Source organism: Bos javanicus, chromosome 19 (genome assembly GCF_032452875.1).
Source record: "Bos javanicus breed banteng chromosome 19, ARS-OSU_banteng_1.0, whole genome shotgun sequence".
In the NCBI taxonomy this organism is placed as follows: Eukaryota; Metazoa; Chordata; class Mammalia; order Artiodactyla; family Bovidae; genus Bos; species Bos javanicus.
In genome coordinates, this window is record NC_083886.1 from 41,471,533 (window position 1) to 41,498,830 (window position 27,298).

The 27,298-nt window shown below is 53.3% G+C and overlaps 2 protein-coding genes across 2 annotated transcripts in view; one reads left to right on the forward strand and one right to left on the reverse strand.

Annotated features, from left to right (window-relative positions):
- On the reverse strand, window positions 1-7,280 carry LOC133232357 (uncharacterized). The gene is made up of 3 exons (XM_061391670.1): window positions 5,811-7,280; window positions 1,350-1,446; window positions 1-539 (listed from the first exon to the last, which is right to left on the reverse strand). Exons 1-3 carry the CDS (start codon window positions 6,004-6,006, stop codon window positions 122-124), a joined length of 711 nt encoding a protein of 236 aa, XP_061247654.1. The 5' UTR covers window positions 6,007-7,280; the 3' UTR covers window positions 1-121.
- The window catches only part of ERBB2 (erb-b2 receptor tyrosine kinase 2), a 24,264-nt gene continuing 1,945 nt past the window's right edge, over window positions 4,980-27,298 (forward strand). Inside the window, exons 1-23 of the mRNA XM_061391644.1 lie at window positions 4,980-5,301; window positions 12,069-12,220; window positions 13,331-13,544; window positions 14,275-14,409; window positions 14,695-14,763; window positions 14,923-15,038; window positions 15,164-15,305; window positions 16,209-16,328; window positions 16,576-16,702; window positions 19,715-19,788; window positions 19,876-19,966; window positions 20,213-20,412; window positions 20,791-20,923; window positions 21,017-21,107; window positions 21,691-21,851; window positions 23,273-23,320; window positions 24,918-25,056; window positions 25,139-25,261; window positions 25,551-25,649; window positions 25,919-26,104; window positions 26,223-26,378; window positions 26,475-26,550; window positions 26,865-27,011. Of these exons, the coding sequence (XP_061247628.1) occupies window positions 5,229-5,301; window positions 12,069-12,220; window positions 13,331-13,544; window positions 14,275-14,409; window positions 14,695-14,763; window positions 14,923-15,038; window positions 15,164-15,305; window positions 16,209-16,328; window positions 16,576-16,702; window positions 19,715-19,788; window positions 19,876-19,966; window positions 20,213-20,412; window positions 20,791-20,923; window positions 21,017-21,107; window positions 21,691-21,851; window positions 23,273-23,320; window positions 24,918-25,056; window positions 25,139-25,261; window positions 25,551-25,649; window positions 25,919-26,104; window positions 26,223-26,378; window positions 26,475-26,550; window positions 26,865-27,011 (2,872 nt within the window). The 5' untranslated portion in view covers window positions 4,980-5,228. The remainder of the gene's footprint in view (window positions 5,302-12,068; window positions 12,221-13,330; window positions 13,545-14,274; window positions 14,410-14,694; window positions 14,764-14,922; window positions 15,039-15,163; window positions 15,306-16,208; window positions 16,329-16,575; window positions 16,703-19,714; window positions 19,789-19,875; window positions 19,967-20,212; window positions 20,413-20,790; window positions 20,924-21,016; window positions 21,108-21,690; window positions 21,852-23,272; window positions 23,321-24,917; window positions 25,057-25,138; window positions 25,262-25,550; window positions 25,650-25,918; window positions 26,105-26,222; window positions 26,379-26,474; window positions 26,551-26,864; window positions 27,012-27,298) is intronic.

Sequence of the window (27,298 nt, forward strand, 5' to 3'; positions counted from 1 at the left end):
TCTGTCTTTGTCCCTCAGACATCCCCTTTCCTTGGCTGTCTTGCCAGGCCCTGCTGGAGGGGCAGTTGAGGGGAGAAGCGAATCAGCAGCGCCCACCCCTGCCCCCCTTCCTCTCCTCTTGTCAAACACCAGACAAGGTTTTCTCCCCTTCCTTCCTGGCTCTGAATGGGCTCTTTCTCCTTGGGAAACTCAGCCTCTCTGGAGCCTCCTCCCGGGGCGTGAAGTTCTGACCCCCGCTCCTCCCCCCGTCCCCACTCTGGCTCCCCCCACCCCCCCCCACCCCCGGTGGCTCCACCCTCCCCCAGCAGCCCTCCAGGACCCGGCATTGTCTCCAGCCCAAGTTTCCCCCTGAGATCTGAGATGCAGAGAGGGTGGGCTTGTGCAGAGAGGCCAGAGCAGGAGCAGGGAGTGGGGAGGCGAATTTTTGTGGAGGGAGGGACCAGTTGTTCCCCGGATTTCTTGGAGGATCCTCCTTTGACTCCTTTGTGGGGACCCGCAGGGAGAGTGGGTTCAAGCACCCTTGATTCCAGGCTCTGGACCTGAATGGATAAAGCCAAAGTCTCAGGGCTCCTCTTCTGCAAAATGGGGAAGGACATCCCCGCTCCTGGTGCCCGAGGACTCAGAGAGACGAGGAGTGTGGCTCTGAGACAGAGGGTGGCACACAATGGGGATCGCTTGAAGGTGGCACCACAGCAATTTTGCTGGCAGGACGAACCCTCCCCCGTGGCAGGGTGCACGGGGCCCGGGGGTCAGGGGGCGTCTTCAACCCTGACTCTAACACCCTGATGCTCTTGAAGCCACAAGCTTGGGTGCCTGGCGCAGATGCAAGCCCTCCTGCGTGTGGCCAGCAAATGACTCTTGGAGCCAGAGCAGCGCCTCCTCTCTCTGAAGGGCTGAGAGGCTGCAGGTCTGAGAAGCTCCTTGACTAGGGCCTGGGCTGGGTGACGGGTGAGAATGAGGGGCTGGTTGTGCTGGCTGTTCCACTTTTCCCTTGTTAGCCCTGACAATGTCTTGGGCAAATTTGTTAACGTTTTTGAGCCACCGTTTCCTCACCCCTAGAGAAAATAGGGATATTATTGATGCCCATTCTGAAGGGTCACCGTGTCCCCCCACACAGAAGTATTTCTTGAACATATATGACTGTATTCCAAAGAATAAATCCATTGTACCTCATCACCCAGGACACACATGACTTACCCCACTTACCTGTAGTGAACCTTTTCGATTGCATTCTATTTCTCAACAACAAAATAGTTTTGTCCTGATTACTGAAATTAGTTTCACAACCAACCCAGTGTTTACTGATCTGCAGTTTGAACATTACTGGTTAGGGCCGGAGGTGGACTTACCATGGTCTTAAAGAGGAGTAAGGGGATTTTGCTGGTGGTCCAGTGGGCTCAAAGTCCTCGAGTCCACTGCAGGGAGCATGGGTTCCATCCCTGTTTGCTACAGGGAACGGCCAAAAAATAAATAAAATAAAGTGGGGTAAGTTTCAGGCTCCTCATTTGCATGTATGTGTCTGATTTTGTACTCATAACTTTGTTTTCCTTTTCTTAAAGAGCTGCTGCTGCTGCTAAGTCGCTTCAGTCGTGTCCGACTCTGTGTGACCCCACAGACGGCAGCCCACTAGGCCCTTCTGTCCCTGGGATTCTCCAGGCAAGAGAGTTCCTCAAATTTCATAACTTCAGGCCCCACAGAACCTAGATGTGCCCAATATAACTAAAGCTGAGACCACTTATTGGGCAGTTTTGTTGTTGTTCTTCAGTCACTAAGTCGTGTCTGACTCTTTGCCACCCCATGAACTGCAGCATGCCAGGTTTGCCTGTTCTTCATGATCTCCTGGAGTTTGCTCAGACTCATGTCCATTGAGTCCGTGATGCCATCCAACCACCTCATCTTCTGTCACCCTCTTCTCCTCCTGCCCTCAGTCTTTCCCAATATCACAGTCTTTCCCAATGAGTTGACTCTCTGCATCAAGTGGCCAAAGTATTGGAACTTCAGCATCAGTCCTTCCAGTGAATATTTAGGGTTGATTTCCTTTTACTACATGCTAGATACTGTGCTGAAAGCTTCAGGAGTATTATCTCTTTTAACCCCTAGTAAAGGCAATGGAACTCATCTCACATGCTAGTAAAGTAAGGTTCAAAATTCTCCAAGCCAGGCTTCAGCAATACGTGAACCGTAAACTTCCGGATGTTCAAGCTGGTTTTAGAAAAGGCAGAGGAACCAGAGATCAAATTGCCAACATCCGCTGGATCATGGAAAAAGCAAGAGAGTTCCAGAAAAACATCTATTTCTGCTTTATTGACTATGCCAAAGCCTTTGACTGTGTGGATCACAATAAACTGTGGAAAATTCTGAAAGACATGGGAATACCACACCACCTGATCTGCCTCTTGAGAAATCTGTATGCAGGTCAGGAAGCAACAGTTAGAACTGGACATGGAACAACAAACAGACTGGTTCCAAATAGGAAAAGGAGTTCGTCAAGGCTGTATATTGTCACCCTGTTTATTTAACTTATATGCAGAGTACATCATGAGAAATGCTGGACTGGAAGAAACACAAACTGGAATCAAGATTGCCGGGAGAAATATCAATAACCTCAGATATGCAGATGACACCACCCTTATGGCAGAAAGTGAAGAGGAACTCAAAAGCCTCTTGATGAAAGTGAAAGTGGAGAGTGAAAAAGTTGGCTTAAAGCGCAACATTCAGAAAACGAAGATCATGGCATCCGGTCCCATCACTTCATGGGAAATAGATGGGAAAACAGTGGAAACAGTGTCAGACTTTATTTTTTGGGGCTCCAAAATCACTACAGATGGTGACTGCAGCCATGAAATTAAAAGACGCTTACTCCTTGGAAGGAAAATTATGACCAACCTAGATAGCATATTCAAAAGCAGAGACATTACTTTGCCAACAAAGGTCCGTCTAGTCAAGGCTATGGTTTTCCCTGTGGTCATGTATGGATGTGAGAGTTGGACTGTGAAGAAGGCTGAGCGCTGAAGAATTCATGCTTTTGAACTGTGGTGTTGGAGAAGACTCTTGAGAGTCCCTTGGACTGCAAGGAGATCCAACCAGTCCATTCTGAAGGAGATCAGCCCTGGGATTTCTTTGGAGGGAATGATGCTGAAGCTGAAACTCCAGTACTTTGGCCACCTCATGGGAAGAGCTGACTCATTGGAAAAGAGTCTGATGCTGGGAGGGGTTGGGGGCAGGAGGAGAAGGGGACGACAGAGGATAAGATGGCTGGATGGCATCACTGACTCGATGGACGTGAGTCTGAGTGAACTCCAGGAGTTGGTGATGGACAGGGAGGCCTGGTGTGCTGCAATTCCTGGGGTCGCAAAGAGTCGGACACGACTGAGTGACTGAACTGAACTGAACTGAACTGAAAGGCAATGGCAACCCACTCCAGTACTCTTGCCTGGAAAATTCCACGGACAGAGGAGCCTGGTAGGCTGCAGTCTATGGAGTCACTAAGAGTCAGGCACGACTAAGTGACTTCACTTTCACTTTTCACTTTCATGCATTAGAGAAGGAAATGGCAACCCACTCCAGTATTCTTGCCTGGAGAATCCCAGGGACAGAGGAGCCTAGTCGGCTGCCATCTATGGAGTTGCACAGAGTTGGACATGACTGAAGTGACTTAGCAGCAGCAGCAGCAGCAGCAGCAGCAGTCTGTCAGATACTATTTTACAAGTGAGCCAGCTGAGACACAGAGAGGTTCAGTCACTTGCCCAAGGTCACACAGCTAACACATGGTGGAGTTGAGATTTGAACTGAGGTCATCCTGATCCCAGACTGCCCTGTTCTCTGGACCTTACCATGAAAGTGCTGGCCTAGAACCATGCTAGGAATAAAGAAGCAGTTTAAGAGATGCTAATGTCCTTCTTTCTCCACCCCCAGTAGGTGCCTCTGATCCCCTCTGAGCAGCACAGTCCTGTTCTAGGCTGGAATGCTGGAATTTCAGCATTCCAACTAGAGTTGCCAGTTTTAGCAAATAAAAATAAGAATGCCCAGTTAAATTTGAATTTCAGATAAACAACAAGTCATTTGTTAGGGCAGGTATATCTCATGCAATATTTTGTTGGCTTTCCCAACAAAAACCTAGCTTTCCTTCCATCCCCACCCCCACTCCACCCCCCACCAGATCTTAGCAACTGAGTCAGGGGCTCCAGGTGGAATGCCGGGTGGGGAGGTCGAATGGAGGAGCAGGCTAATAAAAGACAAAGGACAGAGAAGGAATCTTAGATAAATTGGGTGCTGAGTGCCCCATAAAGTAACAAGGATGCTCTTTGAAGGATTGAGATGTAGGTTTCTCCAATTTGACTCTTTCTCCAAACTTGTGCTGCTGCTGCTGCTAATTGCTTCAGTGGTGCCCGACTCTGTGTGACCCCATAGACAGCAGCCCACCAGGCTCCCCCATTGCCCTCTCCGTCTCCAAACTTGTAGACTCCCTTAAAACCATGCTTTTCAAACTGGAAAAGATACCTAAAAGATTCCAGAAAGGTATGCCAGTGAGTCCTGGATGCCACAGATTAAAGGCAAAACATCCCCCTCCTTGACTAACATTTTCACTTGAGGATGTGCTGGGAAAACGATTATTTGGTATTAAAACAAATAGGCATCTGATGGAGTAGGATGCAAACGGCCAGGAATGTTTTAAGTTAAACCTACGATTTAAAAGAAAGTTCAGGATGGCAAGCTAAAATGTTTGCCCCAGACCCTAGGGGAAGGGAGGCGCGATCACCCTCCTCTCCTTTGGGGGGGGGTTCTTCTTGGGGGGTTGGGGGGGGTTCCTCCATGGAAACGGGCAAAAATTGCTGCCGGCGTCCGGGAGCTGGGAGCGACGCACCCAGGCCTGCGCGGAGAGAGGGAGAAAGTGAAGCTGGGAGTTGCCACTCCCAGGGACTTGCTGGAATGCAGTTGGAGGGGGTGGGGGTTGGGGGGGGCGAGCTGAGAGCGCGCTTGCTCCCAATCACAGGAGGAGGAGGAGGAGGAGGAGGAGGGCTGCCTTGAGGAAGTACAAGAATGAAGTTGTGGAGCTGAGATTCCCCTCCGTCGTGCCCACGGAACCGAGACGAGCCCCTGAGGCCGCCGACCGCTCTAGCGCCCGGTGCCCTTTCCGGCGCTAGCACCCGGCCCCCTCCCCTCGCCCGCCCGGCGCCCTCCCCGCCCGGTCCAGCCGGAGCCATGGGGCCGGAGCGGCAGTGAGCACCATGGAGCTGGCGGCCTGGTGCCGCTGGGGGCTCCTCCTCGCCCTCCTGCCCCCCGGAGCCGCGGGAACCCAAGGTGGGTCTGGGATGGGGAGGGCAGGGAGCGGCGACCGGACCCTGCCGCCTGGGACCCCTGCCGATGTCCCCGGGCAGGCGCGGGCAGCGGGGGGCATCGAAGCTCCCTGATCCCAGGTTTCATAGTCGGGGCGCTCGGAGCCGCAGGCCCTGGGCTCGGAGGGGCCAGAGAAAGTGGGGTAAGAGGGCGATTACGCCGGAGCGGCTCTAGATGGGACCGGCGCTTTGCAGGCTCCGCGAACTTGTCATAAAAGTTCTCTGAAGTTATTCAGAAAGTTTCCCTCAAAGGGTGAATTGCATAGTGTGTGTGTTTTCCCCTTTCTTGAGCCCCTCAAGCTCCTCTCTCAAAGCCTTTCCAGTTGGCAACCTCCGCCTCCAGACTGGACTGGGCTGGATTCCTGGGGGTCCCTTCTGCCCGGCCCCCTCCCCGCCCCCTTTCGGCCAAGTGGGTTGAGTTACTCCGGCTTCGGGCAGGATCGGGGTGCGGAATGGGGAGGTGGGGAAAGCAACCTGTCCAGTCGGAGCCGGGGAGGCAAGGGTGGCCAGTACGACTGCAGCGTTGCCTCACCGGAGCCGGGGGTGGGGGAAGGGGGAGAAGTTTGTTTTGAACAAGTTTCCTTAGGGCCGACTTAGGGACTGTGTGCTTTGTCACTTGGAAAGCGTGGGCCACGGCGGGGGTGGCCGTGTGTTTTCTGGTCTGGGGCATTAAAGCGGGAGGATTCTGAGGGAGGGACTCCTGGGCAGTGGGAGGGAGAGGGGGTAGCTAAGGAACAGGGAGAGACGCAGGTGTGCTGGGCGGCAGGCTCCTCTGCTTTTCCTTTATGCTGTGTGTGGGGAAGAGGGGGGGGGACTATGTGTCTTTCCCATCTGTCCATCTAGATGCATAATGATTAAAGCTAACACGTATGGGAAATGCACCCTCTGTTAGGTGCTGTGCATGTTTGCCTGGGTTCCCTCCTTTTAGCCTCAGAACAACCCTATAAGAGAAGTCCTACCAGTGTTCCCATTTTCCAGGCAAAGACCTGGGCTTCAAGAGGTGAAGTGGCAGCGTGTAATTGGTGGGTCCTGGATTGGATTCCAGCTTCCCCACCAGCTCAGCGGTAAAGAATCTACCTGCCAATGCAGGAGATGCAGGTTCGATCCCTGGGACAGGAAGATTGGCAACCCACTCCAGTATTCTTGCCTGGAAAATCCATGGACAGAGGAGCCTGGTGGGCTACAGTCCATAGGGTCACAAAAGAGTCAGACATGACTTAGTGACTAAACAACAACCACAGATGGGATCCAGGCAGTTCGACCCCCAGCCACACCTTGGAAAGCACTGTATTCATCTACCGTGAGCACCGGGGGACGCTGGGCCCTGCATCGCCGGGTTGTGGGGAAGCCAGAATGAGAATGTTCTAGTCGTGGTGGCTGGTCTCTACGGATCAGGGAGTCTGGAGAAGGGGCGGGTGTTGGCCTGTTTGTGCGTGCCCGAGGGCCCCTCTGTCAGGGCTTTGCTGTGTTGTCTGAGGGGCTGCTGTGTCAGGGTGTTCTTGAGTTGTGTGGTCTCTGTGTTTGTGTGTCTGGGCTTTGTGTGGCCTCACGGCGGTCACCCTGCTGAACTCTGCCCTCTCAAGGAACTCCCTCTAGAGCTGCTGTAAACAGCGGGAGGTGGCCCCACGCCGCCTTCTCTCTGAGCAAGGAGCCTCCGCATCCCTTCCCTGTTTGCCAGGCGGGCCTTTGGCTGAGAAGAGTGAGGCAAGTCTGGGCTGCCAGGCTGAGCCGCTGCCCTCCTCACCTGGGCCTGGGAGTTGAGCAGGTGAAGCGCAGCTAGGTTGCTGCAGTATTGGGTACTGGGGGCTCCTCAAGGCTTCCTAACACCTCGGCCCACAGGGCTGGGTGCTGTGAGAGGCATACTGGGCAGGGGAATGGCTAAAATGGCAGAGACCCACCCAGCTGCCTCTAGCACTCCCAGTATATGCCAGGGCTGAGGGGGAAAGGGAGATGGGGGGAAAGCCCAGGAGGTTGGGATTTTCTTTTCTTACAGTCAAGGTTTTGTAAAGTGCAGTAAACACATCTTGGACAGACCATAGTTTAATTCCTGAAGGATTCTCCCCCACAGTCTCCTTCCTTGTTTTTGCTATGCTTAGAGAAAGTAACCTCATTCTACTATTCAATAAAAAATAATAATTGAAAGCTAGGCTCAAATGCCAAAAGAGAAAATACATTGTATTACAAAGTCAAATACAAAGGGCTTTTCATTTTCTCTTGGTTTGAAATTACCCAGACTCCTGCTTTATGGACTTAACTTTAGAAAAGTGCGGCACGCTTTCTATTTGCTAAGTTCTCATCCATTACAGTTTCATTGCTTCTCTGCAACAATCCTGTGAAGCAGGAGCACAGATGAGAAACTTCTCTGAAGTTCAGAGAAACAAAGTGACTTAGCCAAGGCTTCTCAGCAACCCAGTAATGTCCAGGGCATTTTTGGACTCTGATGAGGAGTCATCAAGAGTTGATCAGAGGGACTTCTCTGGTATTTCAGTGGTTAAGAATCTGCCTTCCAATACTGGGAACACACCTCAGATCTCTGGTTGGGAAACTAAGATTCCCACATGTCTCAGGGCAACTAGTGAGCCCAAGAGCCCCTGCACTCTGGAGCCCGAGCACGCCACAACTAGATAGAAGCCCGCACACCACAAGGAAAGATTCCGCATGCTGCAACTAAGACCAGACAGAGCAAAAAAAAAAAAACAACAAAAAAAAACACACCACAAGGAAAGATCCCGCATGCTGCAACTAAGGCCAGACAGAGCCAAAAAAAAAAAAAAAATTGTTGATCAAAGTGTTACGCAAAGCCTCAGGGGCAGTCAGGTGGCCAGACTAGGGCAGAGGTGCTGTTTGTTATTGTGGTGAAAATAAGGGTGAGCTGCGCCCCCAGCCCCAGTTTCCCTCTTGACTTTGGGGTTCTTCCCTTCCATGTCCAGGCCCTGTCTGCCCTCCTCTTGTGCCCTCTAGGCTTGGCAGGGGATGGAAGGCCGGAGTCGGGCAGAGGCCCAGTGGAACCAACAGGGCTGCAGGCGAGGGAGGGACCAGTGTGGGGCTGGCGCTGGGGCTGGTGTAGGGCCAGGCTGGGTGTTCCTGCCCCTGGTGCTAGCATGATCGGCAAAGAGATCCCCCCGTCTGTACTGTGGGAAGCCCCTCCATGTTGACACCTCCATGTTTCAGTAGGCCACCTTTTCTCCCCACCCCTGGGATGAGAGGCGAGGTAGGGAGAGGGGTGTGTGCTCTCTTAAGGAGTGGGAGAATTATAGCCAATGGTTGTGTTGCCCCAGCTCTGTTGACAAAGGCTTGTCATGTTTGCACACTGTTTCTTGATTCATTATCTCATTTAATTTTCATGTAATTTCTCTGCAGAGAGTAAGAGTTGTTATTGTTTATCATCCGCACCTTACAGCCAGTCAGGTCAGCAAATATTCACTGAGCGCCTGCTATGTCACGGGTACTGCTAGGCATACAGGTGGATCTGATTTGACCTCTGCCCTGGAAATCCAGGGACTTGATCAGGGTTACACTGGGAGCAGCCCCTCCAGGGTTCTGGCCTAACGAGCTGAGCCCAGGCCCCGGTCTGACCCACCAGGTGTGTGTGCTAGGTGAACCTTGGTGTCACTGGAATGGGCTCTGGCCCCGTGGGTCTGAGGCAGGTGACCTTCGGGGACGCAGGCAGTGTTCATGGAAAAAAAGAAGTGTTGGCTTTTGTGCGGGTGAGCAAGAGAGGCAGGTGAGGCTGAAGGCTGGTGAAAAGGAGAGAACCCACTTGAGAGCCCCCTAGAGCTGGGACCTGACCACTGACATTCAGTTAGAGAAACTTGGGGACTGTGACCAGCCTCTGGGCAGAGGGCTGGGCACAGTGACCTCAGCTGGTCCCTGTTGGTTTGGAGACTCTTTTTTTTAAAAAAACTGATTAATTAATTTTTGGCTGTGCCGGGTCTTGGTTGTCGCGTGTAGGCTTTCTCTAGTTGCGGCGAGCAGTGGGTTACTTTCTAGATGCAGAGCTCAGGCTTCTCATTGCAGTCGCGTCTCATTGTGGAGCACGGGCTCTAGAGTACATGGACTTCAGTAGTTGTGGCTCACAGGCTCTAGCCTGCGGACTCAGTAGTTGTGGCACAGGGGCTTAGTTGCCCCGTGGCATGTGGGATCGTCCTGGAGCAGGGATTGAGCCTGTGTCCCCAGCATTGACAGGTGGATTCTTAACCACCAGACCACCAGGAAAGCACTGGTTTGGAGACTCTTGCTTGGAGTTCATTCATTCTGCCATTCCACAAACACTTATCCAGGGCTCATTGTGTCCTTGGCTCTGGTCTGGTCCTGCCTCACACTGTCTTTGCTCCAGAGATCTGGCTCCTGAAGGGCAGGTGCTCTGGAGACAAAGCTCTCCTGTGTGGGACAGGACCTCCTACTCTGGAGGAAATCACTGAGGGAGAGTGGATATGGGGACCACGGTGAGGACTGAGGAGAGGGATATGAGTGAGAAGATGGGGATGTAGAAGTGCTTCTTGGTTTCATATCAGGTTGGGGGTTAGTCCCCAGGCCTCCAGGGAGTAGGTCTCAGAGTCCCAACTTTACCACCTGTTGCAAACAATTAGTCTTTATTTTTTGACCGCATGTGGGATCTTCATTCCCCAACCAGGGATCGAACCCGCACCCACTGTATTGGAAGCTCAGTCTTATCACTAGACCTCCAGGGAAGTTCCCACAAGCACTTAGTCTTAATCAGATTCTAAACGGCCACAAACAAACCCGTGGGGCGGGGCTCCCTCTCTTTCTGGTCCTCCCGCCCAGCTCAGCCACTCAGGCCTGGAGCCTGTTGTAATCAGTGGCATCAACAGAGCTGGTGTGTATTTACCTTTGCACAGGGTGTGGGGTGGGGCGTGTGTGCAGTTAGGCCTAGTGGAAGGAATGTGGGATCTAAAGTCGGGCAGACTCCAATTCAAATTGTGCCTCTATTGCTCACAGCTTTATGATCGTGGAAGCATAACTCCTGGCAGCCTCAGTTTCCTTCTTTGCAAAATCGGGGCTGTAGATCCCAGCCTCTGGGGGCTGAGGCTCCACCCAGAGTGCCTGCTCCGCACACGGTAGACGCTCAGTGGCCCCTGTTGCCCCCAGGGTTCCTGTTGTTGTTTTCCCATTGCCCGGCTACCGCAGCTGATGTGTCCCTTCCAGGCGGCAGAGGCCGCAGTGGGTGGAGACGGCCCCTGCCCCAGCTCGCCCGTCCCTGTCCCTGGCCTGGGCTAGGGCCTTGGGGTCCAGACCTGGAGACAGCTGTGCCTACAAAGCAGCTGAAGCTGCCGAGGCCGGGGGAGGTCCTGCCAGCGGGCGTTATTTTGGGCCTGGCCTGCCACCCCCGGATCCTGTTTCTCTTGGGAGTCTGGGGGGAGGGACCCTTGAGTTCTATTTCTGGGCCCTCCCCTTCCTCCCTCTTTGCTTTCTTCCCTCCCTGGAAAGAGGGGTGGGAAGAGAGACCACTCTGGGTGTTCCTGCTGCCCGCTTGTGGCTGTTGACCCAGGCTGGACCCCTGGGGCTTGTTCCCCCAGCCTTTCCTCCAATTTCTGGGGGCAGAGGGTGTCTCTTATTACCTCTCAGGATTTGACCTTAGGCTCCAAGTTGTGGGGAAAGCAGAAGCCCTGGTGTCAGACCCCATAGTCAGCCATTGTGCTGTCTCCCTGAATCTGCACGTAGTCCATGGGAGGTGGAGTGGAGACCAACAGGAATTCCAGACAGCTCAGGCACCTGTGGATCTGTGGATCTGGGGGTGCCCTCCACCCACCTCCCCCGGCACACCCTCCTGGGCAAGACGCGCCAGGTGATTCATCTTCTCACCAGAGCAGAAAAACGAGTTCCACTGGGCCCTTTAATCTCCCCCCTGCTGGTAGGCATGGTGCCAGCTTCTGCCAGAGCGCCCCCTTACCAGGGGTAGTTCACCCTTTCTAGTGTCCCTGGACTTAGTGGGTACTTCTGGCCTCAGGGACACTGGACTGGGGTCCAGGTGGGCTGGGTAGCAGTTCATCTTGATGCCACTTGGCTGGTGGTTGACAGTGGGCAGGTACACAGGGCTGACGTAGTGCCCTTGTGGCAGGAGTTTCGTGGCACAGATTCTGCCAGCTGGTTCTGGAGTCTTGCCCTGAAGAGGTGGCAAGGGTGAGGTACCAGCAGAGGAGGCTTTGGAGCAGGCAGCACTCTGGCTCAGTGTCTGCAGCTTGGGTCCAGATACCCAGAGTTGGGATCTGACGCTCCTTTTCTCTGCTGGGGAAATCCCAGAAGTCTCTGCAGTGACCAGGCCACTGGTGGTCCCCAGGCCCCAGCTATGACTCGAGCTGACCCTCCTTCCCCACTTTCTGGGTGGCATTGCGGGGGTGGGTATGCCTTGCCAGGAGGTTGGCATGTGGGTTGCATTGTTTGCTCAGGAAAGGGGAAGGGGGTATCCAGAGGATTCATGATTCATCATCGCCTCTCTTGGGGGATTTTTACCCATTGGCCCTGAGTCGTGCCTTTGGGACAAAAGAAGGCTTTCTTTGCCAGCCAACACCCTGGATTGAATGGGCAAGCTCCCTAAGGCTGGCCCAGTGGGACCCCCTCTGGATGCTCAGGACGGGCCAAGTTGGCGGGAGGGAACCTCTTCCCTGATTTCCCCCCCTTTTCCCAGATTTGCACACTTTGTTTTGCTGTTGCACGTGGCCGGTTGGAGAAGCTCACTGCGCAGGCCCTTTGACCATCTTCTCTGTTCCGCAGTGTGCACCGGCACAGACATGAAGCTGCGGCTGCCGGCCAGTCCCGAGACCCACCTGGACATGCTGCGCCACCTCTACCAAGGCTGTCAGGTGGTGCAGGGTAACCTGGAGCTCACCTATCTGCCTGCTGATGCCAGCCTCTCCTTCCTGCAGGTGAGGCCCATGGGCAAGACCCAGCCAGGCCCTGCTTCCTGCTGGGCTGAGCCCTCTGCCTGCAGATGGGTGGTAGAAGGTTCCCGCCTTACATTTTCTCTTTCGTTGTGGCTCCTGAACCAGGAAGTCACTTTTGATGTCTCACCCCATCCATCCTACACTAAGACCAGTTGACTCTCTGTCTACAGTGTGGCTGACTGTGGACATCTCTGGGTGGAATGCATCTATTCCTGGGCTATATTTTTTGCTCTCTCACCAGAATGATCACCTTCTGGTGATCATTCTGTCCAACTGTCCCAGCCACTGTCCCCTTCCTACCTGGTGTAATGAAAGGCTTGGCAAGTTCTGAGTCCAGTTCTGCCACTGACAAGCCCTGTGAATGTGGTCTAGGCCCTGGTTTCACTGGATCTCAGTTTCCCTATCTGTATATTGGGAGCCGTGAGTGCTTCTCTGGTGGCTCAGATGGTAAAGAATCCACCCGCAATACAGGAAACCCAGATACAATCTCTGGGTCAGAAAAATCCCCTTGAGAAGGAATTGGCTACCCACTCCAGTATTCCTGCCTTGAGAATCCTATGGACAGAGGAGCCTGGTGGGCTACAGTCCATGGGGTCGCAAAGTACTGGACACGACTGAGTGACTAACACTACATTGGTAGCCATAGGCATACTTGGACTCCTCCTGGGGAGCCCATTTAGATATCATGTGGGAAATATATGTGAAAAGGTCAGGAACAGGAGAGCTAGTGGAAGCCAGCCTCTGGGTTGTGTCCCAGAGCGGGGCCAGGTGTGCGACGCTTAGTCCGTTGAATCCCAGACATCATCTCGTCCATGCATTTCCTTTATAGATGGAGGAGCTGAGGTGTAGAGAGGGTGGGGTGCCTGCTCACAATTGACAGAGTGCTGCCCCCACCCCCTCATTTTCTTTCTTAATCATACTAGAATTTGGTCCTAGAACCTGGTTTGGGGAGGTGGTAGGCAGACTGCTTGGCAGCTGGGCCCTTGCCCAAGATCCCCAAGCACAGGGGACCTTGAGGAGGTCTTGGGGGTTGGGTAGTAGTGGTCCAGGGCCCGATCTGCCTCAGCCCTCTCCTCCTCTGTCCCTTCCCAGGAAATCCAGGAGGTGCAGGGCTATGTGCTCATCGCTCACAATCGAGTGAGTCAGGTCCCACTGCAGAGACTGCGAATCGTGCGAGGCACCCAGCTTTTTGAGGAACACTATGCCCTGGCCGTGCTGGACAATGGAGACTTTCTGGAAAGTGCTGCCCCTGCTGCAGGCACAGCCCCAGGAGGGCTGCAGGAGCTGCAGCTGCGAAGCCTCACAGGTGGCCATTTTTATCATGGAAACTCTCTGCTGGTTGTTGAGAGCTGGCCAGGGGTCCCTACTAGCCAAGGGGTGACTGTGTGAGTCAGAACTGGGGTCCCTTCCGGATGGATGCAGGTGGAGCTAGGAAAGGCGCCCTTGTGAAGATTCAGAAAGATTTCCCCTCTTCCCAGGAAGTCACAGCTTGCACCAGCCCGCATAGTTTGATGATTAGGATGCAGGCTGGATTTTTGCCCGCTTCTTGGCTGAGTGCACATGTACAGTGAACAACCCGTGTAACTGTATGTGGCAGCCCTGAAGCAGACAGAGTTTCAGACTCTGAGTGCCCTGTGCTTTGCATGCATAATCCCATCAGTCCTGCCATAATCCTGCAAGGGAAACATCAATGTTCTCATTTTACAAATGAGAAAACAGGTTTATGGAGGATAAGTCGCACAGCTAGTTAGTGGTGGTGAGGCTGGATTTCACACTCTTTTAATTGCTAAGCCATGTGCACACAGCAGAGGTGGAGGAGAGGAGGCGGTGGCATGGACAAGTCACTCCTCCCTGGATCTTAGTTTGTGGGTGGTATTGATAAGGCTCAAAGATGCTGAAGGGGTGTTCTCTGCTCCCCGAGGAACCCGGGGTGTGTTTCAGAGGCCTGCTCTACTTTTAGAAGGCAGGCAGGCCCCAGGGGAGATAAGAAGATGCCAGATGGGGGAAGAAGCCCCTGATTATTGCCCACCCCACAGAGATCCTCAAGGGAGGGGTCTTGATCCAGCGGAACCCCCAGCTCTGCCACCAGGACACGATTTTGTGGGAGGATATCTTCCACAAGAACAACCAGCTGCCCCTCAAGCAGATAGACACCAACCGCTCACGGGCCTGTAAGCCTCGTTCCCCGCTGCCTGCAGCCGCCACCCTTTCTCACGCAGCCCAGCGACCCCAAACTCCTGGCTTACTCTTTGCCCCACTCTGCTGCCGCACTAACAGCACCCATCTCCCCTTTCTCTGCGTCTCTTCATCTCCGTGGTTCTCTGTCCTGTTTTTCTCTGCTTCTAGATCGTGTCCCTGGCTTTGAAGTCCTCTTTTCCTGCCTGGGTCTGTCCCTCACTGTGCATTGCACGTCCTGGTCTTGGTCTCTCTCACTACCTCTCTGTTTCTTCCTCCAGGCGCACCCTGTTCTCCAGCTTGTAAAGCTCCCAACTGCTGGGGAGAAAGTTCTCAGGACTGTCAGAGCTGTGAGTTACAGGCGGCACAGGGTCTGGAGGGCAGGGGCTGAGTGACACGGGAGGGGCTGTGCCAGCCCTCGGCCTCTTCCCTGGGGCAGGAAGTCTCCCTAGAAGGTGGGGCTGGTGCCTAGACTGCCGCCCAGCCCTCATCCTGCCTCCACTTGACAGTGACGCGGACCGTCTGTGCCAGTGGCTGTGCCCGCTGTAAGGGCCCACAGCCCACCGACTGCTGCCATGAGCAGTGCGCTGCTGGCTGTACTGGCCCCAAGCACTCTGACTGCCTGGTATGTGCCCTCTGGGCCCCAGCCCTCAGGCTGCAAGGGGAGGGGCATCCCATCCAGTGTTGTCCTATGGCTCTTGGCACGCCAGGGCCAAACAGCCCAGTGCCCACCCACTGCCTGTCCCCCAGGCCTGCCTCCACTTCAACCACAGCGGCATCTGCGAGCTACACTGCCCAGCTCTGGTCACCTACAACACAGACACCTTCGAGTCCATGCCGAATCCCGAGGGGCGTTATACCTTCGGTGCCAGCTGTGTGACGGCCTGTCCTTGTAAGTGCTGGGGAGAAACACAGTCTTAGTAATTTTGCTGGGGAGTTTGGTTTATATAAATGGGAGTATGTTGTGAGTATTGTCTGCCACTGGCTTTGGAGAGCTCATCATGGTAGTTTGTGTCAAGCTGCCCAGTTCTTTAAACAGCAGCGGAGCAGGCGGTGGCAAATAGTAGCAGCTAAGAGCCCATGCTCAGGAGGCTTGCGTTCAAGACCTGGCTCTAAAAAAAAAAAAAAAAAAAAAAAGGCCTGGCTTTGCCACTTACTAGTCATGTGAGCTTCTTGCTGCATCTCGGTATCCTCATCTGTTAAATGCAGGCAAAAATAGTCCTGCTCTCCTAAGGTGGTTATAAAGTTTAAATGAATTAATATTTGTGAAACTCTTACAACTGTGCCCAGCCAGTACTCAGCACTCCTAAATGTTAACTTTTACTCTATGGTCAGATGGATCTGAGTTTGATTTATTAGCTCCCCTGTTTACTGATAAGCATTCAGAGACTGGCCTTGGATCTGGGGACTTCTTTCCTCCTCTTGTGGGAGATAGCAGTGGGCTCTTGGGTGCTGGTCATACGTTCCCTATGGTGGGCTCGAGTACAAACTGTAGGGTCAGGCCATTTGGGTTCACATCCTGGCTCCTCCACTTTCTAGCATGATGACCTTGAGTAATTTACAGAAAACTCTGTGCTTTGATTTCCCTTTTGGCAAAATGGTAATCTAACTGTACCTATCACATAAGGCTTTCATGAGGAAAGGACGAGTGTCCAGGGCTCAGGCATGTTGTAAGGGCATTTCAGTCTCAGTTGATATAATTCTTATTGTACTGCCTGGGCATGGTGACACGGCTCATGGTGGGTGTGGGGGTGAAAGGCCAGGATACATGGACACACGATCTTGACCTCCTCAGACAACTACCTGTCTACGGATGTGGGATCCTGCACCCTGGTTTGTCCCCTGAACAACCAAGAGGTGACAGCTGAGGATGGAACCCAGAGGTGTGAGAAATGCAGCAAGCCCTGTGCCCCAGGTACCCAGTGGTTGCCCCCTGAAACAGCCAGCCTGGCCTAGCCCACTGCGCCACCCTTCCTCAGACTGTCCTGGGACCCAGTCCTTTTCTCCCACTGACTCTGCCCCTGGCCCACAAGTTCCCCTGTGTCTCCTGTCAATGTGGGGAGGGGGTGTGTGGACCCAGGAGGGAACTGTGGACAGGATCCAGGAGGTTGAGTTCCTGGTGCTCCATGTGGAGGCTGAATGTCCCTGCCCCCTCCCCACAGTGTGCTATGGTCTGGGCATGGAACACCTGCGGGAGGTGAGGGCGGTCACCAGTGCCAACATCCAGGAGTTTGCCGGCTGCAAGAAGATTTTTGGGAGCCTGGCGTTTCTGCCAGAGAGCTTTGCAGGGTAAGGATACTCGAAGTTAAGGGTGGACACACAGCCTGAGACAGCATTAGGGCAGTCACTGAATCCTGAGGTGGCAGTGTTTCTAGGGGGTGGTGGGAGACAGAAGAGGGAGACCCAGGATACAAAGGAAGCTGGTGGAAGACCAGCTTGGCTGGGGTGGGGTGGCCGTGGGGGGAAGCGGGGGTGGGTGGGGGCGGGGGAAGGTTTTTCTCGTTGTTTTTGGTTGTTTGTTGTTTTTGGCCACATCATGTGACTGGCTGGATCTTAGTTCCCGGACCAGGGATTGAATCTGGGCCCTTGGCAATGAAAGGGAGAAGTCCTAACTGGACCACCGGGAAATTCCTGGAATTTTTCTCATAAATGACATGTTATCTATAAACATGCACTTACTTGTATGGAGGTCACGCCATCCAGATAAAGTAAAATTCTCTGTGAGTTCACAGTAGCTTTATTCATAATGGCCGCAAACTGAAAATAATGCAAATGTCTATCAATAGCTGGACTTCCCTGGTGGCTCAGTGGTAAAGAATCCACCTGCCAATGCAGGAGATGCCAGTTTGATCCCTGGGTTGGGAAGATCCCCTGGAGGAGGAAATGGCAACCCACTCCAGTATTCTTGCTCGGGAAATCCTATGGACAGAGGAGCCTAGAGGCTACAGTTCACGGTGTAGCAAAAGAGTTGGACATAACTTAGTGACTAAACAACAACATCAGTAGCTGAATGAATAAACCCAGCTTACCCTTGGGCCTCATGGGTTTGAACTGCTTGTGTGTGTGCTAAGTCACTTCAGTCATGTCTGCCTCTGCGACACTATGGACTATAGCCCGCCAGGCTCCTCTGTCCGTTAGATTCTCCAGGCAAGAATACTGGAGTGGGTTGCCATGCCCTCCTCCAGGGGATCTTCCCAACCCTGGGATCGAACCCATGTATCTTATGCCTCCTGCATTGGCAGGTGTGTTCTTTACCACTAGCACCACCTGGGAAGGCCTTTGAACTGCTCGGGTCCATTTAAATATGAACTTTCCCCAGTAAATCCATACTGCAGTACTGCACAATCTGGGGTTGCTTGAATCTGAAACTGTGGATGCAGAGGGCTGACTATATAGTTATACTGGGGTTTTCAACTTCAGAGAGGGGTTGGGTGCCCCTAACCCAGGCATTGTTCAAGGGTTAACTGTAAAAAACGGTATATCCATACAGTGAAATTCTCAGCAATGAAAGAAACAGCCTATGGATACACAGAACAACATTATGCTGGGACTTTCCTGGTGGTCCAGTGGTTAAGACTTCGCTTTCCAATGCAGGGGGTGCGGGTTCCATCTCTGGGGAGCTAAGATTCCCCCATGACTTTTGGCCAAAAAAAATGGAACATAAGCAACAATAAACACTGTTGTAACAAATTCAATAAAGACTTTAAAAGTGGTCCACATCAAAAAAATCTTAAAAATATTATGAAAAGTGAAATAAGTCAGATGAGAGGTCCATGCTGTGTGACTGCCTTTATTCCAGCGTAGGCAAAACCACTGTGTGGTAACACAAGTCAGAACAGCGATTGTGCCGGGGTGAGGGCCTGGAAAGGAACGCAAAGGACATTTCTAGGGTGACGGACTTGTTCTGTGTATCCCTGGTGGAGGTGGATATGTGAATGGATGCATTTGACAAAACTCATCAAACTGCACACTAAAAATCTGTGTGGTTTCTTGTATGTGAATTATACTTCAGTAAAAGTGTGTATTACAAAAAGGAGAACATTCTCTTCACTTCCTCCACCTCTACTCCCCTTTCCAGAGGAGACCACTGGTAATGGTGTGTGTTCGTCTAGACCATTCATACGTATATAGACCTACATGCACAGAGAAATGTAGTTCTAATAATTTGGGGGGGAAGGTTGATTTAAAATGTGAGCCTGCTGTGAATATTGTCTGCCTGTGGCTTTGGAGAGCTGAGTATGACAGTTAGTTCATGTTCAGCTGCCTTGTTCTTTCAACAGCAATGAAGCAGGTGGCAGCGAACAGTAGCAGCTAAGAGCCCAGGCTGCCAGGGTTTGAGACCTGGCTTCTACCACTTATTAGTCATGTGGTCTTTCTTGCTGTGTCTCAGCTTCCTCATCTGTTAAATGGGGGCAGAAATAGTCCGCCCTCATAAGGTTGTTATAAAGTTTAAATGAGTTAATATTTGCAAAGCTCTTATAACTGTGCCCAGAAAATACTATTTGTTTGGCCAAAAAGTTCATTCAAGTTTTTTCCATAACATCATATGGAAAATCTCAAACAAACTTGCTGGCTAATCCAATACATGCTCCTAAATGTTTTTCATCAATAGTCTGAATAGATCAGGGTTACATTTAACAGCTCCTCATTTACTGATGGAATATTTAGGTATTTAATTTAAAATATTAAAAAATTTTTAATTTCCTTAGGTGTTTTATTTTCCCTCTAACAAACAGTTCTCCCTTGTACATGCCTCTGGAAACAGGGGCCAGTGTCTTTCCAGGGCACATTCCTAGAAGTAGAATTTCTAGATCAAAGGATATACATATTATTTTGATAGATCCTGCCAAACTAGGGCCTGGGCTTGAAGCTCAGGATGAGAACAGCCAGCCTTGATGGGCAAAGGGTTTAAGTGGAGGGGACGTTGGGGAGGGTGACAGGGCCAGCTTGTGGAGCAGATTGTACCCACCCCCTTCCTGGCCCTGCTGCTGCTGCTGCTGCTAAGTTGCTTCAGTCGTGTCCAACTCTGTGCGACCCCATAGACGGCAGCCCACCAGGCTCCCCTGTCCCTGGGATTCTCCAGGCAAGAACACTGGAGTGGGTTGCCATTTCCTTCTCCAATGCATGAAAGTGAAAAGTGAAAGTGAAGTCGCTCAGTCCTGTTCAACTCTCATCAACCCCATGGACTGCAGCCTACCAGGCTCCTCTGTCCATGGGATTTTCCAGGCAAGAGTACTGGAGTGGGGTGCCATTGCCTTCTCTGCCTGGCCCTGCTGACTCCTCCCCTAATCCTTCTTCTAGGGACCCAGACTCTAACATCACCCCGCTGCAGGTTGAGCAGCTCAAAGTGTTTGAGTCTCTGGAGGAGATCACAGGTGGGCCCTGTCTCTCTGAAGCCTGCTCTCATGGGGCTGGGGGTTCTCATCCTGGCCCCATACCCTAGCCTCACCCTGTGCCTGCAGGTTACCTGTACATCTCAGCGTGGCCAGACAGCCTGCCTGACCTCAGCGTCTTCCAGAACCTGCGAGTAATCCGGGGACGAGTTCTGCATGAGTGAGCACCAGGGGAGGGGTTCCCTGCGGAGAGGAGCTGCCCAGGGAGGTCTGAGAGAAGTTTTGGGTGTATGTATAGTGAAGAGAAGGGGGTTCCTGTTCTCCGGGGACTCCAGCAGGAACCCTTCCATGGGAGTTTGCAGCGTGTGCTGGGGACAGGAGGAAGGCGAGGGCAGCTCTGGCTGATGGGGGTGGTCAGCGGTGCGCTGCCCCCCTGCATTTATGCACCCCCTCGACTCCCCCACAGTGGTGCCTACTCGCTGACCCTGCAAGGGCTGGGCATCAGCTGGCTGGGGCTGCGCTCGCTGCGGGAACTGGGCAGCGGGCTGGCCCTCATTCACCGCAACGCCCGCCTCTGCTTCGTACACACGGTGCCCTGGGACCAGCTCTTCCAGAACCCCCACCAGGCTCTGCTCCACAGCGCCAACAGGCCAGAGGATGAGTGCGGTAAGACAGAGAGCCCGGCGCTGCATGCTCCGCGTCTGCCGCCCAGGGGCCTCTGGCGGCAGCCATCGACTTCCCTGTGCATGCGCACTGCCAGTCCCAGGCGCACCATCGCTGACCCAGCTCTGGCTGGCCTGGCCTCTTGGCGTGGCTTCTAGCTGGGTCCAGCCACGCTGCCTTGGCATCCCTCCCTTCCCTTTCCTCTGTTCTTGGAACCTCATAACTTTCTCCCTGCTGTGCTCGGCAGCTATCCCGCCTCTCTAGCCCAGAGCCACGCCCACAAACTCAGTCCCGTCCCCCCCCCCCCACCTCCGCCCCCACCTCCATGAGACCTGGAACCTCCCATAAGAGTCCCCTCTGACCCCTTCCTCCTCACTGCAGTGGGCGAGGGCCTGGCCTGCTACCCACTGTGCGCCCAAGGGCACTGCTGGGGTCCCGGACCCACCCAGTGCGTCAACTGCAGCCAGTTTCTTCGGGGCCAGGAATGCGTGGAGGAATGCCGAGTACTGCAGGGGTACGCGCGGGGCGGAGGAGGGGGCGGCCAGGAGGTGGAGGGAGGTGCACAGGGGCTCCTTCCAGACCCCTTCACTGGCTGTGCTCCCCTCAGGCTCCCCCGGGAGTACGTGAAGGACAGGTACTGTCTGCCGTGCCACCCCGAGTGTCATCCCCAGAATGGCTCAGTGACCTGCTTTGGCTCGGTGAGGTGCTTGTGGGCTCAGAGCTGAGTGGTGGGAAGCTGGGCGGGGTTGGTGGGGGGAGCTGCCAGGGACCTGGCCAAGTCCAGTAAAATATCCCTGAGGAGGGCTCCAAGCCCTGAACAGTAGGAGAGTGGAAGGAGGCTGGGATGCTTCGAACGGCAAGAACTGTGGACCCTGAGACCCTTCCGACCATGCAGAAGGCCCAGGGAAGCCTGTGTGCTTGGCTGTGGCAGTGTCAAGGCGGTTAGACCTGGGCGCTCAGGCATCAGATTACCTGGTTTCAAATCCAGGTGTCACTTCCAATCTAAGTTGGCTCACTTGTGAAATCAATGTTATGCTAGTACCCACCCCATTGGGATACAGTAAGAATTAACTTAAAATAGGGTTTGGCACTGTGCCTGAGCACTGGGGAGCTGGGTGCAGAACAGGGGTAGCAGACATAGCAGGTCTGGAGCTGTTCTAAAAGCAGGGTGAAAAGTGCTGCCGAGTGGCCATGGGAAGCACCAAGGGGACCCAGGGGCCTGGTCTTGCTGCCCCAGGGGTATCGGTGCCAGCCCCCCACAAATCCTTTCTTCCCTCCCAGGAGGCTGACCAATGTGTGGCTTGTGCCCACTACAAGGATCCTCCCTTCTGCGTGGCTCGCTGCCCCAGTGGTGTGAAGCCTGACCTCTCCTTCATGCCCATCTGGAAGTTTCCAGATGAGGAGGGCATATGCCAGCCATGCCCCATCAACTGCACCCACTCGTGAGTCTGAGGGCCTTCCCCATATAAAGAAGGGCTTGTTCCAGGAGCCTCTCTGAGGCTCTTATTGTAAAAGTGGGACATCTCTGCCTTTGCTTACCCCAAGGCCCTTAACTTTTTTATTTTTTTTTTCTTGATCACAAAAGTAATACATATTGTTAAAATTTTTTTAATTAAAGCATGAAGAATAAATTAATAGTATTAACAGTTCTATTCCACTGTTAATAACTTGCCATATTCTCCCTCCAGTTTATATGTGCATATGCTAACATATCTATTATTATATAATATATAAAATATGTTTATATATTATTTTTATTCTCCAATTCTTATCTGTGCACATTCTGGTCTATATTTCTTTTTACAAAAATAGGAGCATAGACCATACCTATTGTTTGCAAATTGCTTTTTCTCACGTAACACTGCAGTTCTTGCAATGCTTTTTCATGTCCAAATACAGTGATCCGCCCTGTTCTTTTTATTTTTTTTACTTGGTTGTTTTTGATAACACGTGGAACACGTGCATACATTCTTGTAAGACACATTTTCAGCAGTATCAAAGTAAACAGTGTAAAGCAGAAGTGCCCTTTCTCCCACTGCCCCACCCACCCAGCCCCTCCCCTCCCTGGGGAGAACTACCAGGTCACTCTGGTATGTGCATTCCTCCAAGCTTTTTTGCACATGTTTACATAAATGCATTTTACGTATATGTTAGGTTGAGTCATATAAGATTGCTGTTTTTGGAAATCAAAAATGATCAAGAAACAACAGTTTCATATAAGCTCATCTATTTCTCAGCAATTTCATTTGACTCATATACACTTTGCTTCCCTGCACCTTCCCCCCTTTATGTATCTTGGAGGCCCTTTCCTGTCAATGCATATCAATCTACCTCCTTTTTTTTAAACTACTCAGTCTGCAATATGGAGTTATTTAGTTGTGTCCCTGCCTGAGAGTATGACTGAACTTGTTTCCTTTTTTTTCTTTTTGGCAGTTTATTGCACTTGAGCTCCATGTACAAGTGAGCATCTTGTACATGCCCCCTAGTGTACAGGTGTTGGCATTTTTAGGGTTTATCCCCAGAGGTGGAACCGCTAGGAGGACAGCAGGAGTTTGCCCAACTACAGTAGTAGTTTACACTGGCATCCTCTACAGAGGAGATGGCCAAGCTCTTGGACTCGATGCTCCTTTGGGTGCCGCCACTTCCTACCCACCACAGGGAGGTACAAAGGATATGGGTTTACAGACTGGAGGACTCCCCCGTGGGATGGTGGAAAGAGCCCTGGTGACCTCGAACCCAGTTTCTGCCTTTGTCAAGTGGGGATCATAACCCAGTCACACCCACCTCCTGGGCTCCTGTGAGGCTGGATTGAGTGTAGGAGGTGGTTCCCAGCCTTGTTGACGGGACTCTCTCTCTCCTGCAGCTGTGTGGACTTGGATGACAAGGGCTGCCCCGCCGAGCAGAGAGCCAGGTCAGCCTGGTCCCCAGAATGCATCCCACATTGCCCCCAGTCCCCCACTGACCCCTGGGTGGTCACTGCTGCTAGGTGTCATGTCCTGACATGACACGTGTCCTCCCCAGCCCACTCTTCCACTGTGGATGCTCCTTTCAATTAGCTTCAACTAGTGGATGGAGGGGCTTCCCAAGTGGTGCAGGGGTCAAGAACTGGCCTGCTAGTGCAGGAGACACAAGAGACCAGGGTTCAATCCCTGGGTCGGGAATATCCCCTGGAGTAAGAAATGGCAACCTACTCCAGTATTCTTGCCTGGGAAATCCCATGGACAGAGAAGCCTGGCTGGCTACAATCAATGGGGTGGCAAAGAGTTGGACATGACTGAGTGACTGAGCACGTATGTGCACACACATGCAGGGGATGGAAGGCCTGCTCAGCTTGCTTGGGGGTCAGGGAATAGGAAGACACCCAGCACCTCCCCACCCTGTATAGCTAGGTGTCTCATAAGGGACACAGGCAGCCTTCAACTCCCTGGGACTCGAGGCACGTTGAGAAGAGAGCATAGCTGCAGCACTGAGGGAAGGACAGTGAATACATCCCTGGGATCAGTGGGAGGCTTCAGGCACATGAGCTAGGTTTTGAAAGAGGGGCGGAAATGTCACTTGTATTAGGAGGAAAGCAACCAGGCAGCATGGTGAGGGGTGTCCAGAAAGTCTAGGATGTGTTTGCTGAAGATTCTGCTGTGGTGGGTAACTGACTAAGCACAGAGGAAGGAGTAGGGGGTGAAGTCTGAGTCAGGGCCAGATCTGGAGGGCATAGGCTCTCCCCTACCACGAGGCCACAGGCCCTGTGATGTCTATCACTGCCATCGTTGGACTTGATTTCTAGGCAGAGGGGTGTTTTGGGAAGGGTTTTAGGGAAAAAAGATTGGAGTGTATCCTAAGTAAGCATTTGTCCATGAAATAAGGGTCCATTTGAGGTCTGTGATAAGCCAGCCCTTGGCTAAGCAAGGGAGGGGAACAAGGGTGACGAGGATGTAGGGTCAGTGCCCAGGAGGGCCTTCTATCCCAGGATAAGCAGAGTCTTGAAAGATGACCTCATGCAGAAATGGTGATCCAAGCAGAAGTGTTATAACAAAGGCTGGGAGATGTGGAAATCGTGACCTATGGGTGAAAATTTTGGCTAGAGCATCAGAATCTCTGTGGGCACATTCCTGGGCCCCACCTCATACCACAGTCAAAATCTCTGGAGGGTGGGGCTCCATACTCTCACAGGTTGACCAGCTCCCTGGTGAGTTTTGTCAGGAAGTTTGAGAATCCTGGGCTAGAGCCATGGGCAAGAGCATAGGCAACTTGCAGACGTAGGTGTAGAGGGTTTTGAATCCTAGCAAGGAGCCTGGACTTTATTTCCCAGACGGTAAGGAGCCAAGGTAGGTTTTAGAGTAGGTCAGACAGGATGGGAGCCTGTGGGTCACCCTTCTGACTTCCCTTTCCAAATGCCAGTGACAGTGAGCCCCCTCTCCCTCCTCCCCCACCACCGCGCCCCGCCGTGGGACCCCTTCATCCCCCCTGCCCCAGACTGGTCCCCAATCCATGATCCTGGCTCGTGCCCCCAGCCCTGTGACATCCATCATTGCCGCTGTGGTGGGCGTTCTGCTGGTTGTCCTTGTGGGGCTGGTGTTCGGCATCCTCATTAAGCGAAGGCGGCAGAAGATCCGGAAGTACACGATGCGGAGGCTGCTGCAGGAGACGGAGGTGAGGCGGCCTGAGGGCCTCTCGCGCGGCCTGGGGTCTGCGGCCCAACCCGCAGCACTGACCCACTACCCCCTCACCCCAGCTGGTGGAGCCTCTGACGCCCAGCGGAGCGATGCCCAATCAGGCTCAGATGCGGATCTTAAAAGAGACAGAGCTGAGGAAGGTGAAGGTGCTAGGATCTGGAGCTTTTGGCACCGTCTACAAGGTCAGGGGTGGGGCCAAAGTCCCCGGGTGGGGGGTCCTAGAGGATGCTGCAGGGTGTGGCGGAGGGTGTGTTGGGACCAGGAGCGGGGGGTGGCGCAGTTGAGTAGGGCAGTTAAGGATAAGGGATTGGGAGTGGCCAGTGGGTCTAAATGGTGAGGTTGTTGCTAAATAATGGGGCCGGCCCAAGGGTGGGGGAGGGAATTGGGAGCCCAAGTAGTGGCCCCAAGAAGGACGGCTGCAGGTTGGATCTGGCCGGTCCTTCTCCTGCTCACATCCTCCTCTCTGCCCAGGGCATCTGGATCCCTGATGGGGAAAATGTGAAAATCCCCGTGGCCATCAAGGTGTTGAGGGAAAACACATCTCCCAAAGCCAACAAGGAAATCTTGGACGTAAGCCCTTCCACCCTCTCCAGCTGGGGGCACGGGGGACTGGGCTCTCTCTCTCTTCACTGGGGTTTTGGGGGACACCCTGTGATTCCCCCAAATCTCTACTCTTAGCCTCCCTAGTCTGTGGGCCATGGTTCTGGTTTGTGATGAATGGGATTGGATTGGCTGAGGGTCCTGTTACCATGGCTCAGCCCATGGGAGGGGTGTGTGGTGTGTGGTGGTTGGGGGTTAGTGGTTTCCCATACCCTCTCAGTGCGTGCCCTTGTTTCCAGGAAGCATATGTGATGGCTGGTGTAGGCTCCCCATATGTGTCCCGCCTCCTGGGCATCTGCCTGACATCCACAGTGCAGCTGGTGACACAGCTGATGCCCTATGGCTGCCTCCTAGACCACGTTCGAGAACACCGTGGGCGCCTGGGCTCCCAGGACCTGCTGAACTGGTGTGTGCAGATTGCCAAGGTATGCACTTTGGGGGCCAGGGCTCTGCAGGTGCCCTTGGGGAGCAAGCCTCTGGATAGGGAGGTTTCCTGGGAGAGTTTTGGCAGAGCGAGGTCCACACTGGTGCCTCTGACCCCAGGGGATGAGCTACTTGGAGGATGTGCGGCTCGTGCACAGGGACCTGGCCGCCCGGAACGTGCTGGTCAAGAGTCCCAACCATGTGAAGATTACAGACTTCGGGCTGGCTCGGCTGCTAGACATTGACGAGACAGAGTACCACGCGGATGGGGGCAAGGTTAGACGAGCGAACCGAGTGAGACAAGGGGGAGTGGGGTCTGGCCCCTGAGAGAACTCAGACCTGGTTGGAGGACTTCCTTCTCTGCTCTACCAGGTGCCCATCAAGTGGATGGCATTGGAGTCCATTCTCCGGCGGCGGTTTACCCACCAGAGTGACGTGTGGAGCTATGGTGTGTGATGGGGTGGGTAGGGAGGGTGGACAAGGAGCCATGGCCCTGGGGAGAATGTGGGTGGAAGGATGGGGTGAAATAATGGACACCTTTCGTATGAATATGAGAAGGAAGGAAGAGGCTGCCAGTGCCTCAAGCTGCCAGAGTCTGTGCACTTCTCAGGGATTGAGGGAAGACCGAGTTATCTCCTGCCCTTTGGCACTGCATCATTCCTCCTTCCCCCATGGTGCCAGGCTCTTGGGCAGAGCCTCTGAGGCTCCGTACACTAAAGCTGCCTGTGGTCCTCCCACCACTTTACCCCATCTCTGCCCCAGGTGTGACTGTGTGGGAGCTGATGACTTTTGGGGCCAAACCTTATGATGGGATCCCAGCCCGGGAGATTCCTGACCTGCTGGAGAAGGGAGAACGGCTGCCCCAGCCCCCCATCTGCACCATTGATGTCTACATGATCATGGTCAAATGTGCGTTCTTGAGCTGTGTTGGCTGCTTGGAGGAGGGGTGGGTGGTTCTGGGCGGATGGGCCTACAAGGGGCATGGGGGGGGGCCAAGAGCATGGTGATATGGTTAATGGAGTCTCAGAAGGCTCTCCCTGCCCTTTTACAGTACCAGTCCAGAGGAGCTAGCGAGGGCCAGCTAGGAAAAAAGACTGATGCAAAATAAAAAGGGGAAACTAGTAGATTCTCTATCATCAGAGGGCTTTGGACTCTAGTGTTGTCGAGACTGGGGGTGAGGGTGAGGGGTGCTGCAT